The 20,782-nt window shown below is 44.9% G+C and overlaps 1 protein-coding gene across 1 annotated transcript in view; it reads right to left on the reverse strand.

Annotated features, from left to right (window-relative positions):
• The window catches only part of ADAM12 (ADAM metallopeptidase domain 12), a 329,043-nt gene that overhangs the window by 88,585 nt on the left and 219,676 nt on the right, over nucleotides 1-20,782 (reverse strand). Inside the window, exons 5-9 of the mRNA XM_022568471.2 lie at nucleotides 17,737-17,917; nucleotides 11,019-11,084; nucleotides 9,878-9,949; nucleotides 3,171-3,340; nucleotides 201-285 (exon numbers count right to left, since the gene is read on the reverse strand). Coding sequence (XP_022424179.2) covers nucleotides 201-285; nucleotides 3,171-3,340; nucleotides 9,878-9,949; nucleotides 11,019-11,084; nucleotides 17,737-17,917 — 574 coding nt within the window. The remainder of the gene's footprint in view (nucleotides 1-200; nucleotides 286-3,170; nucleotides 3,341-9,877; nucleotides 9,950-11,018; nucleotides 11,085-17,736; nucleotides 17,918-20,782) is intronic.

A 20,782-nucleotide genomic window follows, 5' to 3' on the forward strand; every position in this document is an offset into this window, starting at 1 on the left:
GTTTTATAAACAGTCCCTAGAGTACTGTCGGGTATGGGAGATCAGAAGCAGAGCTAGAAAAAGGGTAGAATTATATCTAAGAAGCATTAAAGAAAAGGACCTAATTCTACAACGTCTGGTGAAAGTAGAGATTTCCTGGGAAATCATCAAGAGAATTAGGTCTGGACTTCGCCGTCGGGTTCCTGGTGCTCCTGGCTTACCGTGACGATTCCCCCGGACTGTCCTGCTGTACACATGCTCATGATGGGCGCCATGCCGATGGTGGTCCCCTGGAAATAAACTCCACTAGGGAGAAAAGAAAGGACTTTCTTAAGTCAGTATAAGGGCATTTTCTAATATTTGAAATTCTGTGGGACGTTCCTACATTCCAACAGGAAAACTGCACAAGCACACGCAAAGACGAAAATAACTGCATGAGGGTATGTTTACAGGTGATTTTTATCTTTGGTTCTTCTAAAATTTATCTTCCAGTTCACCATCGTCTCCTAATCCTTTCAGATTTTTGTTTTCAAGACTCGGGACAACAGCTAGTCACGACTTACATATTTATAAGTTGTATCCTGCTATTTTCTAATGAACTGGGCGGGGAGCTGTTCCTTTTAAACCATGTCTGCTGACATTAGGGCTGAAAAGAGTCACAGAGAATCACTGTTAACAAATGAAAGGCATTAGATGCTTTACTAGATTATCTGTTGCAGCTGAATTTTGCTTTCCTGGGTAACATTACAATTAGGCCAGAAACCCAAACTCCTCCCAAATATTCTGCTAATATAGCTTGCAAAAGTGAGATTGGCAGAAAAATGATTGACCCTCTGGAGTCAGTGTAGAAGTCAGCACCCACAAAGCCTTGGCATCCCAAGAGGAAGCTTCCGGAAGGGGAGCTCATGGCTTAGGCGTGGCTTTTCCCCTATATGGAATCTTAATCAATGAGTAATGATATCAAGGCCCCTTTAATGCAATGCTAGTAATTCCAACCTCATGCATTAAAAATTAAAAACCGTATTTGCTGAATCTCCTTTAAGGGAAAAAAATGACTTACCCATGTTATCTTGGCCATGTACATATATAGATATTACACAAATTATTTGAAAAGTTATATATTTAGCAGTGCTCAGTTGGATGAAATGGGATAAGTATATACAAAATATAACCTCACCTATGTATGTATGTATGTATCCAATCACCCATCTATCCATCCAGCCAACCAGCCATCCTATTACACGCATATGTACAGTAGTAGTGATTGCAGCTTTTATATTTACATCTATATAGACCGTTTTAACAGATACAATTATACCTATATATATATATATATATATATATATATATATATTAGGTTATATAAGAGGCTAATTTACTTCCAGATGTTCAAGTTGGACAGACTCCATTTGGGGGAAAAAAATCAAAACAAAACACTCTGACTCTATTTTTAGTAGTTCAGGCTTAATCAATGCATAAAATATGAGGCAACCACAAATATCCAGGGTGGGAAAAAAAAAACAGCCCCATGAAATGGCCAAAGTAAAGCATCAGGGAATGCCAACAGCCTCAGTTCAGATGAAGGCCTTTGCAAAAGTGAGGTTAGGGTAGGACTGCTTTTCAGCTTCCCATGAATGTCCAGTAAACTAGATCCAATTTGTCAAAGAAAAGTGTCTCTGACCCTAAGGCTTTCAATTCAGTGATATGAGCTACATGAGAACATAATAATGGCATAAACTGTTTAAGAATCTTAAAAAAAAGCTGCTCAGTTTAGGAAAAACCTACTCCATACCAACTTAGATTATGCCATTTTTTGTTTAACTATAAAGGTGTCTGTAACATGTTACCAAGGTATTATACTATATCATAGGTGTGCTTTCCCTCATTTTATTATCTTCACGACCCTCATCACGCTCTGAAATGTCTTTGTTTTTTATTGCCTTCTCCCAGTAAACTGGAGACTCCCAAAAGTGGGGAGGTTTACAATGTTGGTCACCATTATGTTCAAAGCCCCTAAAACATGTTTTGTTCCTCGTTCGTGCTCAATACACATTGATTGAACAACAGAGCACAAGGTTAATCTGCGACACTGCTGGTATTCTCTGATCTAGAAAACCAAGAGTAACGGCAAAACAGGAGGAATAAAGATTTTCTTTCTCCAGGCAGCTGACAGTGATCACCCTAATGTACTGCCTTCAGATCTTGCATAAATATTGTTCACTAATAATGACAGAAAATGAGCTCTTAAAAAATATACTACTCAGGACAACTTTATATCAAGACTAAGCCTAGAGGGAGGGATAAATTGGGAGTTAGGGATTGACATATACACACCACTATATTTAAAATAGAGAACCAACAAGGACCTACTGTATAGCACAGGGTACTCTGCTCAATATTCTGTAATAATGTAAATGGGAAAAGAATTCAAAAAAGAATAGATACCCGTATATGTATAACTGCATCGCTTTGCTGTACACCTGACACCAACACAACATTGTTAATCAACTATACTCCAGTATAAAATAAAAATTGAAAAAAAAAGAAATGAAAAGGTCAATAAACAAATAAATAAAAACATGAGAGAAAAACATGAATAAAAGAAAAGTATTTGTGAATATCAAAATGTTATTTCGATTGTCTTTATGACACATATAATCTGTAAATTAAATTTGAGAAGTCATAATAAAAACCTTCATGGATTAATAGTATTAAAAAAAAAAAAAAAGACTTGGGACTTCCCTGGCGGTCCAGTGGTTAAGACTCCACGCTTCCACTGCAGGGGGCGCGGGTTCAATGCCTGGCCGGGGATTGAACTAAGATCCCGCATGCTGTGCGGTGCCGCCAAAAAAGAGAGGAAAAAAAGACTAAGCCTAGAAACAGTTGCATAGAGGAAATGTCCGGGTGTTAGACGAAGGAAATAAGACATCAGTCAGAGGGATAGTTTTCCCAGGGTATGCAAAGAAAGACTTTTCCAACAGCCCCCAATTTCAATCGAGATGGCCTCTCCCCTCCCCCCCACCCCGCCCCCGCAGTGTGGGCTGAGAAGCCCCCTTTGCCCCTGGTCCAGTCAGTGTGTTCTGCTGAACGATGTGCAGCTTCGTGGACTGTCGGGTGAGGCTAAGAGGGAGAGCAGGTGTGCTGAGATCACTCTTTTATTTTAAGCAAAGGAGAGACAACAGATGCCTTACCTGATAAGCTGTGCGTTGTCATGGGATTTGCGAGGTAGAAGCTTCATCTTTCTCCAGTCCAGAAACTCGTGGAGGCTCGTGAATGGGTCCTGACTTATGGAGCATTTGTCGATGTCATTCCACACCTCTACGCCCACCAACACGATTCGAATGTTCAGCGGTCTGTAAAACTGAGGGAGACAGAAGACAGGCATCCCTGGGGGATCACGTTAATGAGAACTTACCATGCCGAGTAGAACAGACTGGCAAGTTCTGAACGTCATTGCCGTGACATGAAAAATCTCTCTGTGCTCCCTTGTTCCCGAGGCATTAGAACTGGAGGAATATTTTCAGTGTCTGATGCAAGGTGATGTGCTAACTGGGTTCTCAAATGTGGTTGACCAATTAGATGTTAGAGTTGCCAGCCTTTTTGATGTCTGCCCTTATTTGTAGGGAAGCACACATTTCAACCGATTCACTGGTGATCTGAAATGGGCGTATAGATGTGTTATTATTGCTAAAGTCGTTACATTACAGCTAAAGACTGCCAGTTCATATCTACTGCAAGAAAAACAGTAAGTGAATTAGGGTCTTTCAGACACTCTTGCCAAGTGCAGTAATTTGTTCATTTTAAGAGAAATGTTCTACCCGTGAGTTACTGAAAATGAATCTGTATTAATTTTTCAGCAAAAAATCAGATTTTGCTGACCCTGTCATATTCTGTCACCTATAATTGACCCAGAAGGTTTTAATTGAATGAACAGATCAGTATCTTTCAGGGTGATAAAGGCATGCACAGAACCCTTCTCCAGGAACTTTGAGGGCCATCCTTCCCACAGCAGCGTCATGGGAAAGGTCTGGTAAAGGAAATTCCTCTGTTTTCAGGCATACCACTCACTTCAAGTCTTCTTGCTTTTCTGCTCCCCCCCCCATCTTTCTGTGTCCTGACTTCAACCTACAGCCCTTTCTCCACAAACAGATCATCTTGGGTTGGAAGCAGGTAGAGCAACTCTTCCAATGTCTATGGGATAGTTTTGTCCCAGACGAGCTTACTAGGGCAGGATGAGGGGGCAGGGTAGAGGTAAGAACTCCCCATTGCCCCCGACTACCTTGCTACCCCCATGGTATCACACAGACATGGAGACGGCTCTTTGCTCAGGGTCCAGGGGGTAAGGAAGTGGGAATCATCTGGCTGGCTGTACAGTCTTTCAAAGCCTGCAACGTGTAAGGCAGTGCGCAATGAGAACACCCTCATCTTCTGATACTCCAGGCAGCCAAGGAGAAAGATGTGGCAGCTGAAGTCAAGCTCCAGATGGGAGCAGGTCCTATTCTTAGTGGCTAGAAGCCTCTGGGCCAACAAATAACAAAAATCACAGAAGCTCCGCATCTGACAGTTAAGCCCCATTCCAATGTGCTGAGCTCAAGGGCAATAAACTCCATGAGGCTGAGCACTGACCCCGGGTTCTGACCCACAAAAGGCAGGTTCATCTTTTCCCTCGCTGATCTCTCCCCAGTCATCTGGTGAGCATTAGGTTAGCAGAAGAATGTGACTGAAGCACAAACTACATCACAGAGTCTAAACTGATCACAGCGGTCCAAGTTGGTTTCAAGCAGATAACAATTATGGGCATTACATTAATAAGTTAATGAGACAATTATACGACCTCAATGTGGCCTTACAGCTTGTTTTTAATCAAGAATTGCTTCGCCTGTGGTATCCACTTGCGAGCTCCCAGCCCAGGCTTTCCAGGCAAAATCAAGGTCCTGGCCACATCTGGACTCTGAGCGCACATGCCTGGTTGCTATGCTTCCCTGGAGAGCTTACCCTTTCGGCTGTGTTACAGACAACAGTGATCAGAAGGCGGAAACGCAGGCGATCCAGTGCCGACGTCCACACCAGCCTGCCAAGGGACATCCTCAGGGTCAGAGGCCCCGCATGGGCTGCAGGGTCGTCATCTGTGCTGGGGACGGCATGTTTTTGCCTCTAGAGAGTGTCATATGGAAGTGGTCGCTAAGGTCTGTCAAGGTCTAACTGTCATCATTTCTCAGAGCTGGCTTGGGGGCTTACTGATCAAGGGTCTTTTCATAATAATAATGGGTGTTAGTTTCCATTTATTAGCCGTCTCAAATCACAGAACAGATTTCATATCTAGATGCATAAAATACAGTCCCTCCTCTCAAAACCGGTGCTATGGATTAACTGTCGCGTATGCTAAACTCACGTCATGTCATCACAGCAGTCCCATTGCTGCCTGTCGGGATGCTCTTCCCAGGGCTCTGCTGGTGGCTTCCCTTTGGTTCCTCCTAATAACAATGACCACAGCTAACACTTAATGAGCAATTCCAACGTCCTAGGCACAGTGCCATGCGCTTTCCAGCCCGTAGGTCTCTCAGTCCTCGCAACACTCTGCGAGTTAAGAACTATTATCATTTCCGCGTTACGGTCAAGGACGTTGAGACAAGGAGGGACCAGGTAGACCGCTCGAGACATGACTGGCATAGCCGGGTTTAAGCATAGGCAGGCTGGTGCCCAGGTTCTAAACCACTAAGTAACCCAGCCAGGTAAGGGCGAGTACTGAGATTCCCTTCCAAGATGATCCATTGCGACCCCAGGCCCAGAGAGAAGTACAACTGGAGCTTGGCAGCTGCCTGCCTAGCCTATGAATCCCAGGATGCATGTGGACACCGTCCAAGACCGGCTGAATTGAGTCACCCATTAACATAGCCGCGGCGAGAATCTGGCTGTATGCTAGGCTTGGCACTGGCACAGAGAGCGAGGATTAGGATACCTTGCTCCCAAATGCTCAGAGGTCAGCATGAGGCTCAAGGCAGGGGATACTTAGCCATTATTCCAGTAAATGCCAAGCGCGTGAACTGCCAAGAAGGGCGCAAACAGGAAGTTCAGGGGATGCTGGGCTTGAGGGCTCAAAGAAGGCTTTCTAGAGGAAGCGGATCTGAGAAAACATGGGTAGGATTACAGGGAGGTCTGCTGGGGTCCAACACGGGAATGTGCACCCCTCAGGCAACTGGTTTGAGAAGGGGGGGGCGAGGACTCACACAAGAGGGAAAATACCTGAAGTTAAACGCACGGAAGATGAGTCCTTCAGAAGCAGGTCACAGAGGTGCAGCCTGAACGGATGCGCAGCTGTTGCTAACTTCGTCACGAGTAAGAAACAGGACAGATTGGAGGGGAGAAGCCAAAGAGGCTATCACTTAACTGGGCAGCCACACACCCTGCTGCTCCCGCCCTGCGGTGTAACTGGGGCCTGGGGGAATGTCTTACTTCCCACCGTAAAGGGTTTGTCTGCCAGTACAGCACCGGACACACTCTCCACGTTTCACACACAGGGGAATTGCCTGAACATTTCTGAATGTCACCTCTGTCCCTAAATCACTTCTCGGACTCTCAGTCCGGGACGTGCTTCTCCCTCTTCCCTTCAAGCCAGTGCAGCCGGCCAAGCAGTTACTAGTTAAGAATAGCTAAGAAGAGCCAAGATTTCTGCAAATGAGGAAGTTGCCACTGGAACAGTCACTGTTTTTTAAGCCAAGATGCTCCCACTTGTAGTTGCAAAACTGAACTTTGGCATACTTGCTAGAGCCCAGGGCCCATCAGTTAGTAGACTTGGGTGAACAGGACATCAAGGAGCCTGGGTACCCCAGTGGGTCTTCAGGGTCTGCTGGGGACAGACACATATGTGCGCTCAGCAATTCAGCTTTCTTCTTGCCAGAAACACAGGAACACGCAGGCTGGTGAGCTCCACGGAGTCTGTCAGGACCTTTCTCAGATATATTGTTCTTTAATTACCAGGGCAGATTATTGACAAACCCCCAGTTGCTCATTTATGGTTTTGCAAACTGAAGCAAGATATAATACAGAATAATATGTAGAGAAACACAAACATGGAAGACCAAGCACATCACCTTAAAATAGGATTTCAGCGATTACCAGCCCGAGTTTAATATTGTTCATGGCTTCTGTTTACTTCCAAGGCCTAAGAAGTACTTGAATTCTTTGCTTTCATCTGGATGTTGTCCCATCTCACTGGAGGCGTCTGGAATGTACTCGCCCAAGGCCCCACCCAGGCCAATCAAACCAGAGTCCCTGGACTGAGACTTGGAATGAGCATTTTGAAAACAAACATATAGACAAACACACACACAAACAAACCAACAAACCTTTCCAGGGCATTCTAATGCCCAGCCCAGACTGAGAACCATGTCTGACTCCTACGGTCTCTGGCATAACCTCTGGGATCCATCTCTCACCCTCCCTGCCAGAAGGACTTGCCATTTACAAAAATTCTCCTGCATCCCCTTGACCTTAGGATAAAGTTTAATTTTCAAAAAGTAGCTATTCAAAATATATCAGCAAGCATGGGCCGCCTGGGAGTCTGACCTGCCTAAAAGCTCTGGTGGACGAGGACGGTACCATCTCAGGGTGCCATCAGCCATCCGTGTTTTTTCCCGCTTTCAGAAAGTTCCATCCAGCCATAGCCTCTCTCTGAGCACCAGGCCCTGATCTCTGACTGCTCAGGGTACCCCAGGAGACTCCCGCTCTCGCTTCTTTGGGTACGAAGCCTCTTTCACCTGTCATCCCAAACTTGGGCTCATTGGGACCCCCGCTCATCTCAGCCTCTGCTTCTGCTCAGTCAAGGCGGGCTGGGATCCACAGTAAGCAGGTAGAGTCAAGGTCAAAAACTCCCACAGAGGAGACCAGGGCTTACTCCTGGTGCTGCCTTTCAATGCTGTTTGAACATGTGCTGGTTACTTAACTAGCCTCTGCAAACCTCCGCTATCAAACTGGGAATACTGGTGTCCGCCCGGGAGTGCCTGCAAAGCACTTAGAGCCTGGCACGTAGCAACTGCTCAATACATTTACTAGGAGCCATCCCTTCAAATGTCTCTAAATCCTCGTCTTTCTCGCATCCCCACTTCCCCAGCCCCGGGTCAGATCTTCATAATGTCTGTACAATAGACGCCTACCAGCTGTATTTGTCTTTGGTAACTCCATCCTCCACACTAACTGCAGGCACAGCTGTGTGTGATCCTGTGTGTCTCCCCTGCTTAAAAACATTCACCTGGCTCTCCACTGACGGCAGAATAAAATCCCGATGAGGTCTAGATGGCTCCGCAGGGCATTCAAGGCCCAGCCACTGAATCCCCTGCAGCTTCACCTGCTCCTGCCCTAGCTGTGCACACACACACAATTATGCTACACACACACACACACACACACACACACACACACACACACACACACACACACACACACACACACACACACACACACACACACACACACACACACACACACACACACACACACACACACACCGCTTAGTTAGATGGAGTTACTCGCCATGTCCAGACCTGTGGGGAGCAAGCCAGGCCCTCCCCGCCTGTGCTCCTGGTGAAACTTTACTCACCTTGCAAAATCGCCTCCCTGCAAAGCCTCCCTGATGCCCAGGAAGAAGTAAGTGGTTCTCTTCTGCATCCCCATAGCACCTGATTGACAGCATCGACCTGGTTCCCATCACGCTGGAACATGCTAAGTGGCTTATGGGTCTGCTTCTCTGCGAAGCTGTGACCTCCCTGAACAGATGGACTACATCTGATACATTCCGAATTCTTGATGCACACCGCTCGGTACCGCCCATGAGTCCTCGTAGAATGGAGCTGAATTTCCGGAAGGCTTTTGTTTCCATTTTCCCGAAAGCTTTGTAAACTCACTTTAAATATTATATAATAGGATTGTTTGGAAACATAGCTACCGTGAAGCATCCACAAACTGCTATGTGTAAAGTGTGAGCATTTCAGAGAATCCCGGCCATGAGAGGTTCAGCAATGAGCCGGGGCCCCTTTCCTCTCCCACTGTCCTCAGAGGCAGGAGACAGGCTATTGCTAAGAGTTATGGTTACGTTCAGACGGGGGCTGCCAGCCACATAGCACGTGAGAACCACCTGGGAGCGCCTACAAAGCCTGATGTCCAGGCCCCACCCAGACACCCAAGCAGCAAGGCCTTTGAAAGCTTCCAGGCAACGCCAACATGCTCTGCGCTGAGAGCCCTCAGCACCAAACAGCCCGACGCTCTCCCTGCAGGGTCTGTCGCTGAAGGCAGGTGGCGTACGTAGATGGTTCCACCTCCTTGCGAACAGGTCGCATAAGGAGCATTGTCGAGCAAATACACCTGGGTCAGAGCAGACTTTCAGGATCTCTTCCAGCTCTGAAATCACCTTTGCAAAGGTGAGCTCCCTCCCGAGTTCTCGGTGAGGAATTTTCTGACAGCCGATTGAGCCGAAAGCCGATTTCTGTGTCCTGGGACTGTGGAGCCCGTGGGTCCCTTATCAGTGAGAGCTCACCCTCAGGGGGCCTGTGGGACCTGCCCAGGGAGACCTGAAAAGAGGCCTGCTTGGAGCTCTCAAGAGGGTCAGATGCACCCTATTGGGATTCTGGATCTAACTGGGGAGGTCAAAACGCCTTCCTGGCCAGAAGAGAGCCTGGCGGGAGATGGATGCCAAGGCCACTGAGGTCCAGACAGCGTGGGGTGGCATCTCCTGCAGCTGCTCCAGGTCCCAAGAATTCTCAGAAGAAGGGGAAGTTGGGTACCAGCCCAGGACCGGAGGCAGAACCCGACCTCCCTAAGTCAGATGGGATGTGTTTCATTCCCTCCACCTCATTCCCAAACATTTACATGCTGTGAGTGATCGAATTACCCACAAGGAACTTACCTTGTCAACGTGATTAGCGATCTCTATTAACCGTTGTTTGACTTTTTCCAGGTCTTTTCCTTGCCTCTGAAACTTAATAATTTTAAATGTCAGCATTAACAATGGCTAGACTATCAATCAAATCTCATCTTCCCAGCTCCTGGAAATGTGAAGTCTCAGGCTCTGCAAATCCCCCAGGGCCCTCCTTGGTTTATGGTGAAGTGAGCTCCCATCCTGCCCAGTAATTTCCCCATCCAGGGACTTTCTGAAACTCCCTGAAATTCACCCAAGCCAAGTGCTCAGAAGACAGTAACTTTTGTGAATTTTCCAGCCTCATAAATGATGGAGGCAGTGACATGTTTTGGCATCGAGAAAACAGACACAACCAGAAGGCCGTCCAAAGCCATTCTTCATATCATCAACTTGATTTTAACTTCCTCCGAAATCTCCTTTATATTTGTTTTTAAAAAATTAAAGAGTGAAAGTAATAGAAGCGCGTGGCAACAAGTCAAACAATACAGAGAATGGATAAAAAGTTAATAAATTCCCACTTCTCCCGGCTAATCTGAACCTCCAGAGTGGGAACAGCTGCCTGTGAAATTGTCAAATCTGTTTCATTCATATGCGTTGAGCCAGTCTGGGAGAAAATGTCACCTAATTCATAATAGGTAGTAGAGGCAAGAAAAGGACACAGGGAAGATAATCTAAAAAATAATTAAAAATTAATTAAAAGAAAAAAAAACTAATACAGCATCAAGCCCTACTTTGGAAGGTAGGGTTTTTCTGCTGTGTCTACAGCCTTGATTCATTCATTCATTTTGGTTTAGGACATATCGGACATGTTTAAACTAAACTTTTCTCAAAAGTGTTTTAGAATACATTCTAAAACCATCTGCCATTTCCCACAAATAATTCTCCCTGTTTGGAGAGCTTAGCTACATGGCAACTCTGCAGTCCTTGCTAATATTCTGTAATACCAGATACATTTTTAATATGTTATACTTTATAATATCAGGAAACCACTTTTTTCAGTGGGTTGTTTACAATGCTTTTAAGGCCTCGTGGAAAATGAGGTTAAATAAAGCAAGTAATAACTTGCTAAACATTTTCTTTTGCCTTTTTTCTTTTTTAAACCAACCAAGAAATTTCAGAGAGTTCTTACCTCTCGGTTGTCTGCCACAATAACGAGCTCTACATACTTGGTCGTCTTGAGGGTCTCTCTTTTTTGCTGCCAAAAGTAAACATGGGTTTAATTTCCCTGACTGCCTCTCTGGGGCTTCCCGAACACTGTCAATGTCTCTCGACTCAAGCACTTGAATTAGGGCCCCACCCCGCCCTACTGACATCACTGGCTCCCACACCCCTGTCCCACCTAGAAGTTCACCTCCAACCCCCAAAACCTCTATAAAACCTTCTCAACGTGAGCGGCCACTTTCCATTTCCATCTGGGAAATCCTTAAAAAGGAATCTAACCTTTCTGCTGAATCACTGATTATAGGATCAGAACAAGCTGAGATCATTATTAAACAAAACACATATGTAAACAAGCAAAACCAAAGCTCTCTCTGGAACAGGAGCCAATGAACTCTTCACTTCGGGCTGGATGCAGCACATTTCAAGATCACTACAGAAGATGATGGGATCAGGGTCTCACGGGTGTTCCCTTGGCCTTTGCGGTCTAGTTTTGTGATGTGGGAAAAGCCGATATATAAAGCGAATATATTTGGAGCAGGAACTGCATAGCCCTTCTGGGGAAACACTGAGTAGTCCATTCCAGGGAGCTGATTTCTGCAGGTGATCATTTAAAAATCCGGTTAGAAGCAGAGGAAGAATAGGGAACAGCCAGGCGGATAAATGGGGAACAGAGCCAGGCGAGAAGAAGGTGCTAGGAGGAAAACCAGAACGGAACAAGAGAAACAGAATAGGAAGGAACGGTGTCAAGAAAAAAAAAAAAAAAAAGACTGAAACATGCCACGGGAGAAAAAGGATTGGTAGGAGTGCAATAGTTGAGGAGAAGACAGAGGTTGTATATCAAGGGGTAGGGGCTAAAGATGATGCAGAGAGCCCAATAGGAACTCCCTCCCAAATCAAGGCAGCCTCTGAAGTGGGTGACATTTTAATCATGTGTCTTCAAAAAACATCTGTACTCTTCCATGAATTACTGGGAGAATCCCAAAGGCACTTTCAGGAGAAAAAAAAGCAATTCGTGGAGGGTGGTCTCAAGAAGCAAACATTAAAAACAAAAAACAAAGCCTTCAGTTTCTGCAATAAAATGCAGTCGGAGGAAATGAGGGTTGAACTGGTCTCGGTCCTCATAACTGATATCACTGCTGTGTGAGTTAACTACACACACTGCTTAATGTTGAAAACTTGCATGTTATAACCACGCTTTCAGACAAAAGCAAAAATGACCGAGGCATGCTTTGAATCAGCTTTCCAGTCACATAGTCCTGAGGGAAACATCTTTTATAAAACAAATCCCCATCAGTCCGCGATCTTCCAAACAGATTTTTACAGGAAAAGTGTTTGTATCATAGCAGTGTTCCTCCTTGCGGCCCAGCTGTGCTGATTCATGAATTTAGGTATCCCTAAAGAAATCTGGAAACCTTATGGAGGAAGGAAAAATAAAGCACCATGAAAGGTATAATTTCTCGTACTTTTACAACGTTACAAGGGACAAAAGTTAAGCTTTGTAACTATATGTCGTAGGCATGCTTTACGGTGAAAACTACATACACGCAGAGGAAAGAAGATTAGCCCCAGTGGTCCCCACTGGTTTATGCAAAATGAGACACCTTCTCGCAGTGTGAAGGTCTTGTCCCTTCTCCTTATTCAGGTTTGGAAAGCAGAAGCCTCTTCTCCCCCCGTAATTCCCTGATTTACCATTAACAGATTCAGCTCATCTTACAGAAGAAAATATAGCTCTATTAAAGAAAAAATAAACTAGCCTCCCATTGAAAAACTCGTAGGGAGAGCCCTGGTTGTTCAGACGTTTACACCTTTCAGACTGCAAAGGGGTGAAATAAATGACCAGGGGATATTTCCAAATGGCCTTGGATCATCGTTTAGAAAATACACAATTCCAGATAATGAAAACAAACACATGAACCCAATTTTCCTGTCTCTGCAGTTTTCAGAGAAGTCCAAAATTTCTCATGAATACAGAGAATTGCTAGCTCAGAGAGAAACCTAACCACATAATAATAGAAAGCCATGGGGGAGTGGCTGGCTCATGGCCGCAAAGGTTCCTTCTTCCCTCAGCTGCACACACAGAGAGGCTTAAATTACCTCCACATGATTTCCACCTATCTGGGCTAGCCGGTTAAAACAATCATATTTAAAATGTTTGATATACAGAGCAACACTTGAAACTGGTTGCTTGATTGAATTTTCATTTTGGGGGGGTGATGATAAACAAAAGCCGTTCCCCAGACAGATAAGAGTATATAAGCCTCTGAGAATGGCCCAACCATTCTCTACTCCGAGGTGCAGACCGAGGGGTTCTTTGAGTCTTGCGCAAGCGGGAAGCTGTTCCTGGGCCTCTCAAAGTCATCACAGCCAAGTTCTCAGGGAGAATGACCCCTACACATGTTACAACAAGAACCCTGGCATCGGGAACTTAACCCGAGTCAGAAAACAAGTCGAGATGAGGGTGACAATAAATTCTCATTGCAACTCTCTCTTCCTATGGGCCAGGTCCCTGAAACAGTACAAGTCCTGAGGCTGGGGAGAGCTTGGAGTGTCGTAGCCGTGGGCAGGATGGCTATCGTCTGATGAGTGAGGGAAAAGTGTGGATGAGATGTGGCTGAAGATGGAGACAGAGGACAGGGGCCATGGCGAGGAGGCTGGCCGGTAATCTAATTATCGGAGAGCAGTGGGGGACCCTTGAATGTGAGGTTCTTTACACATCACTCTGGCTGCTGGGAGAACGGATTATTGGAGGACCATAGGGGAAGTGGAGGGCGCAGGTGAGCGCTGGTGACAGTTTGAGGCTGTAAGGATGGAGACAGGCAAACAGATTCAAGTTGGATGTTTTAAGCAAACGACAACAACAACGAAACAATAACAATGGAACCAGGACCATTTCCATAGACGGTAAGATCAGCAAATTTGATGAATCAGAAGTTTGGTTTAACTTCCTCTGAGTAAAGAAAGATCATTGTTGGCTCAAGCCAGGCTCCGTGCCTTGCCTCTAAGGCCACTTTATGAATATGTATGAACTGAGTCCTGGTCTCTGCTGTGAAAGGTCATCTCTACCATCCTTACCAACGATTTGCATGGGGACCAAGCACACAGATCATATCTGCGTGGGGTACAGCCTCTGAGGTCTGGCTAATAACACAGGCTGCAGAACCAGCAAGCAAACGAGACAAATGCTGGAAGAATGGGCTGACTGATGAACTGAATGTTAATGGGGACAGATGCAAAGTATTGAAATTGAGTCTAAAATGCCAGTGGCAGAAGTGAGAGCTGTTATTTACTCATCTAGAGTTTCAGTCGATACAAGAGTCAATAGGAATCCACACCTGGATATTTTGGAACCTCGGTTCACACTGAGAGATGCTCAGAGCTCAGGGCCAAAGAAGCAATAGCAGTGCTGGCTCTGTTATCCACCAAGATTGAAGAACGACCAAGGCAGTAAAGGAACTTGGTATGTATGGCCTCTTAGAGGAGGTACAGAGGTGAGGGTGGTTATATTAGAGAAAAATTAAACATGTCTGTTCTAATTAACAGGTTTTCCAGTGGTTCTGGCCAGTTCCAGATATTCAACTATTACTAGACTCTACAGAAAATACACAGTACTGTTAATACTACTCCCACCATCACTACTGTGACTTCTGTTAAACCAATATGGCAGCCTGTCTAGAAACCCAAAAGCAACAGCCCTGGTCCATTTCAGAGTGGCTGCCTTTGAGGAAACTACGGGGTCTCCCTGACCAGATGTCCTATTTGAACTGAGTAGCCCAAGCAAACATGGCTTTCTAGAGAAGGCATTGACTTTTACATTTGACTCCTAATTATCCATACTAGTGGAGGGGAACAATAGCACAGATAATCCCTGGAGAGGATAATTCAAAAATAATTTACATTTGCCTTCGGGATGTATCATGTGATTTTTCTCCAGTAGCAGATTTATGGCCTTCACCTTCTTTAGAGTCTGCTCAGGCTTCTGTTAAAATTCGTTTGCATTTTTGAAGGAACAGCTGATGGACAGGGAGGGATCAGTCACAGGAGGGCTGAGTGGCCGGGGCGCTGCAGGCTGGGCTTGAAAAGCTGCAGAGGAGGGAACCGGTGAGGAAGCCCTGGGACTGCAGGCACCCTTCCAGAAGCAACTTGGGTTCTCACTAAAATCTAATGTAAAGCCTTGTAAAAATGACAAACAATAGCTCAAGCTTATCTTATAGCCAGTGCATACCCCGAGTGCAGATTTATTCCTGCTGCTCGTCGAAGAAAAACACACACATCTGCTGAAAAATCTCAGTCTGCAGCCAATCTGTGCAATAGTTAACATTTAGTAGGGGCAGAAAAGTGCTGGGAAAAAGCAAATGCAGTTGCTGCAGTGCATAAACTAGATGGGTTCGATGCAGCTACATTGATTTTTGAGTATAAATAAAGGCAGTGTTAAGTCTGGCAGGTAAGGGGCACAGAACATGAGTATTTCCCTTTCATATTTCCCAAAGGTACTGCCCCGAACTGTCTTGTGTATAATTTCAATTCTCACATATTCCACTTATTTGAAAATTGCGTTTTGTATTGTTTTCACAATATAGATGTGCTTTAAGTCAGAGACCTTTTCTCTTCCGTAAAAACAATCCCGACTATTTCTAGAGAGGAGTATTGAGAACGGCGTTGAAGTGCATGCAATGCCTCCCCTTTACAATGTAAAGGTTCATTTACACTTGCATATGCATAATTAACAAAACAACATTGTTATTCAGGTTTTCTCCATCTCTCTACACGTCAAAATGACTGGAAATTACTGTGCCAATCCTAGTTCTAGGGAGCCGTAAGCTTAGGTGAAGAATTAAAATATGGCTGGCAAGGCCTGACCAAGTCAGGACTGACTTCCAAATGAGATGGCAAACATATTTGAGTGCCGTTTAAACTGTCAAGTTATAAATGGCACAAGGTGGATAACGTGTGATCAACAAGGTACTCAAATCAAGATGCCTGGAAAACAAAATGCAAATGTTCTACTTGTTTATGACTGTGAAAGCTACGGCCTCATCACATCTTATCTGAGGTCTGGAATCAAAGGCAAGAGTAAGCGTGAAACAAATATGCCCTGGGACCACAGAGGCCGGTCTTTGGGATTCCATCTCTTAAATCTGTCACTCTAAGATGGCTCAGGGGAGGAGAGCAGGAAGAAGATTCTGTCAAGCTGTTGCTGATGGTGGAGGTGGGGGCACTTTTCAAGTCCTTTTCTCTGGGATTGAGATTCAGTCCCACTACTGAGTGTCAACGTCAAAGTCAGCCACAGTGCCTGACGGGGTGTGATGGGGAAAAACAAGAAAAAAAGAGGTTGCAAGCACCTGCTGCAGAAAACCTTGGGAGGATGTTAACAAACAGAGGAAGTCAGGGTCATATAGGTGGAATCAGGATGGAAAGAATGAATGTAAAGTTAAAATGAAAAGTCCTAAAGCAGTTCAGTTAAAAGCAGGTTAGGGGAACACACACCTCTCCACAGGTAGGAGGAAAATTTTAAGAAGGAGAAGAAATCGCTTAGGATAACGTTTACTGTCTGAATTGAGAAAAATGATTAGGAATAAAAAGAGGCACAATATTTATGAAGTGTTGAGTGGTAAGCAGTGTAACGCTCAAATTAAAGTCAGGAAGGACAAAGGGTGTCAAATGGAACCTTGAAAACATGTCCCCAGACCATCAAATGTAAGCACATCGTTAAGTGACATCATATCTAGAAATTCTTCATTTCTTGTCAACAGAAGAACAGGAAAGATAGAGATGAAAAATCAGGAAGTCGTTGATAACTTCCTATCGGGTTGTAGTCTTTTGAGTTCAGGGCCTCCAGCCAGATGTGGCTACCCTTACTCCTTTTTAAGAGTTCTGCTGCGGTCTGTGGAGCCCACGTGATACTGATGTAAAAGGGTCAGGCAGCCATTCGGGGTGCAGGTGTCCTGGTGCTGCACCAGGGGGGGACCTCTTAGTCGGGGGGGACATCTGTGGTCCAGACTCCATTAGGGCAGCTACTCTCTCCAGTCCTGCAGCAGAAGGGAAGACCTGTGATGAGCAGACCCAGGCGCAGGTGGCCAGGAAGCAGAGACCCCTCGAGGGAAGTGGGACAGGCGCCCCCTAGTGTGGACTGGGGGTAAACACCACCCCTCAGCCACACTGCTGGACCAAGACCCAGGGCAGGCGAGTGGGCAGTGGCAGGGAATGCTGTGCAAATCCTAATGAAGACCCTAATTATAGGGTCTTATTATGAAGACCCTAATTTTGAAGACCCTAATTTTGCGTTGGCAAAACCTCCATATTGTCTGTCTCTTCCTGTAGAAGGGAGAGCTGCCCGAGGGTGTGGAGGTTCCGGTTCAGCTCTGTGTACCATGGAGGGGCCCAACGGTGGGGCAGACTCCTGGGTCTAGGCCCAGAAGGTTCTCACCGGAGTTGTGATTTTGTATCCTCTGAGCTCAACTCTACCCAGCATAGGTTAATGAGTCTGAGGCTGACGTTTAATACAACGATGAAGCTTTCAGTATCTGGTTATGTTCTGCCCATATCATAGCAACCACCTCCAGATAAACTGGGTAATAACTCCATCCCTCAGACACAAATGGCAAAATTTCTCCAGACGGCCTAGCAGTGGATGTCCCTAGCTGGAGCCCCCAGCTCCCCAGGGACGCCACGTGGGGTTTCCCTCCTACCCTTCTTGTCCAAGTCTGGGAGGGCGGTGGGAGCCTGTCATGCATAGCGAGGCCCGTTGTGTTTGATCCACAGAATCCCCAGGTGCTCTGCAGGTTCTCCACTGGGAAGAGTTTGTATCTGTTGGTTTCATTTTTCATTGGCTCCAAAATGTAGGTTTTATTTTCAAATGTAATAAGTCCCCTGTTGAAAAAGAAAGAAGAAAAATTATGTAACTTTTAAGGGCAGTTTCTTGTTCATGGCTAAAACCCAGTTCTTATTCAGAGAATCAAAGGAGAAATACCAATTTATTTATATTCTCAGGTCTGAATTAGAAAGGACATTCCTGTACCATATGTTTGCATTGATTTATTTTTGCAAATCTTTTGAAAACCGAGTCTGCGAAGTTTTTTGTTTCAAATATTTTATGGTAAAGAATCGACTGTGTTTAGTCTTTACGTTTTTCATTTGCTTGTGTTTTACTTCTCAAGGATATACTGCTGGGGAGAAGAGTTGAGAGAAAAGATGTTTCATCCGCCTAGAAAATAACTAGATCTGGATTAGCAGACATGATTCAGGAGGGAAATCTTTTTTTTTTTTTAAAGGAAAATTCCTACACCTGAATTATTCATCCTGATCAACTAAATTTCCTAAATAGTTGAAAGGATTCTGAAATACGGTTAAGTATAAACCTATGCTTTTCTCGAACTTATGGTTATCAAAGGCTAAGGGAGTGGGAGGGATAAATTAGGAGTTTGGGATTAGCAGATACACACTACTATATACAGTACAGATAAACGACAAGGTCCTACTGTATAGAACAGGGAACTATATTCATTATCTTGTAATAACCTATAATGGAAAAGAATCTGAAAAATAACATATATATAATATATATAATTTATATATTTATTTACATAAAACCAAATCACTTTGCTGTACACCAGAAACTAACACAACACTGTAAATCAACTATACTTCCAAAAAAAAGAATTAAAGAAAAGTATGCTTTTTTTTGTATTTTACTTAGTTAATTTGTGGGAGTACTGGGCATATAACCCGAGAAAACCATAATTCAAAAAGAGTCATGTGGGCTTCCCTGGTGGCGCAGTGGTTGAGAGTCCGCCTGCCGATGCAGGGGACACGGGTTCGTGCCCCGGTCCGGGAGGATCCCACATGCCGCAGAGCGGCTGGGCCCATGAGCCATGGCTGCTGGGCCTGCACGTCCGGAGCCTGTGCTCTGCAATGGGAGAGGCCACGGCAGTGAGAGGCCCGCGTACCGCAAAAAAAAAAAAAAAAAAAAAAAAAAAAAGAGTCATGTACCACGATGTTCATTGCAGCATTACTAAAAATAGCCAGGACATGGAAGCAACCTAAGTGTCCATCGACAGATGAATGGATAAAGGAGATGTGGCACATATATACAGTGGAATATTACTCAGCCATAAAAAGAAACGAAATTGAGCTATTTGTAATGAGGTGGATGGACCTAGAGTCTGTCATACAGAGTGAAGTAAGTCAGAAAGAGAAAGACAAATACCGTATGCTACCACATATATATGGAATTTAAGAAGAAAAATGTCATGAAGAACCTAGGGGTAAGACAGGAATAAAGACACAGACCTACTAGAGAACGGACTTGAGGATATGGGGAGGGGGAAGGGTGAGCTGTGACAAAGCGAGAGAGAGGCATGGACATATATACACTACCAAACGTAAGGTAGATAGCTGGTGGGAAGCAGCCGCATAGCACAGGGAGATCAGCTCGGTGCTTTGTGACCACCTAGAGGGGTGGGATAGGGAGAGTGGGAGGGAGACGCAAGAGGGAGGGGATATGGGGATATATGTATACGTATAGCTGATTCACTTTGTTATACAGCAGCAACTAACGCAACAATGAAAAGCAATTATATTCCAATAAAGATTAAAAAAAAAAAAAAGGACACATTTGCTAAATATTTTAACTTGCAGAGACAGAGGTGGCCTTATGCCATGGATCCCAAGGCATGTCTGACCTTCTGGAGCAGGACAGAGCTCCAGGAGGCTGTGTCCTCCTTCCTGGAAATGAGCCATGTCAGTTTCTTTAAGTGATGGGGGAACATCGGCCTACACACTGGTTTTCCTTTCTCTTTTCCAATGTGGAATAAGAAGTACTTTAACTTAAAAAGGCTCTTCCTGATGTTGAAATCAGTTTTTTCTTTAGAGAAATGAGAACTTGGGTAACAGTAAACCAGCAGCTCCGAGAGTTCCCACACATCTAGCAACTTCTGTTATTGATCAAGTTGACCGCAATCATAAATGCATACAATTTTCCTGCAAAATTCATCTGATTGTAAATAGATGCTTCTAACACAGTGACTCAACCTTTTTTGAGACATGAACCTCCTTATACTCTCCCCAGAAGAATTCACATCTATGTAGATCCACAGTATTTTGCAGAAAATTTCAGGAGATTCAGGACTATGGATGAGGTCCGTGGGCTCCAGGTTTTAGGGCATCAGTTCCAAGGATTTAAGAAATAGCTTAGGGCTTCCCTGGTGGCGCAGTGGTTGAGAGTCCGCCTGCTGATGCAGGGGACATGGGTTCGTATCCCGGTCCAGGAAGATCCCACGTGCCGCGGAGCGGCTGGGCCCGTGAGCCATGGCCGCTGAGCCTGCGCGTCCGGAGCCTGTGCTCCGCAACGGGAGAGGCCACAGCAGTGAGAGCCCCGCGTACCACAAAAAAAAAAAAAAAAAAAAAAAAGAAATAGCTTAGTCCTCAAGAAACAGCTGAAAAAGTCGGGCGCTCCACCAGTTTCTTTCAGACGATCTGAGCTTGTTTCCAAAGGATGGAGCTTGAAAGGTGTTCCTATAACATCCACTATTGCTCATTTGTTCAGCCATTTACTCATCGAATGCTTATTGATGGCCCATTTATAGGTGACTATTTAATCTTTCTTAAATTTTAATGGAACAACAGTATTTCAATCCTCAAATAGTATGGAAGGAAAAGGCTTTATTTGGCAAATATTTATTTTGAATGCAACCGGTGAACCCATACAAGCTGATCAGTTCATTATTATTCAGCTGG

This window comes from Delphinapterus leucas, chromosome 16 (genome assembly GCF_059928025.1).
Source record: "Delphinapterus leucas isolate spDelLeu-1000000601 "Yukka" chromosome 16, BTC_Dleu_Yukka2, whole genome shotgun sequence".
NCBI classification, from domain to species: domain Eukaryota; kingdom Metazoa; phylum Chordata; class Mammalia; order Artiodactyla; family Monodontidae; genus Delphinapterus; species Delphinapterus leucas.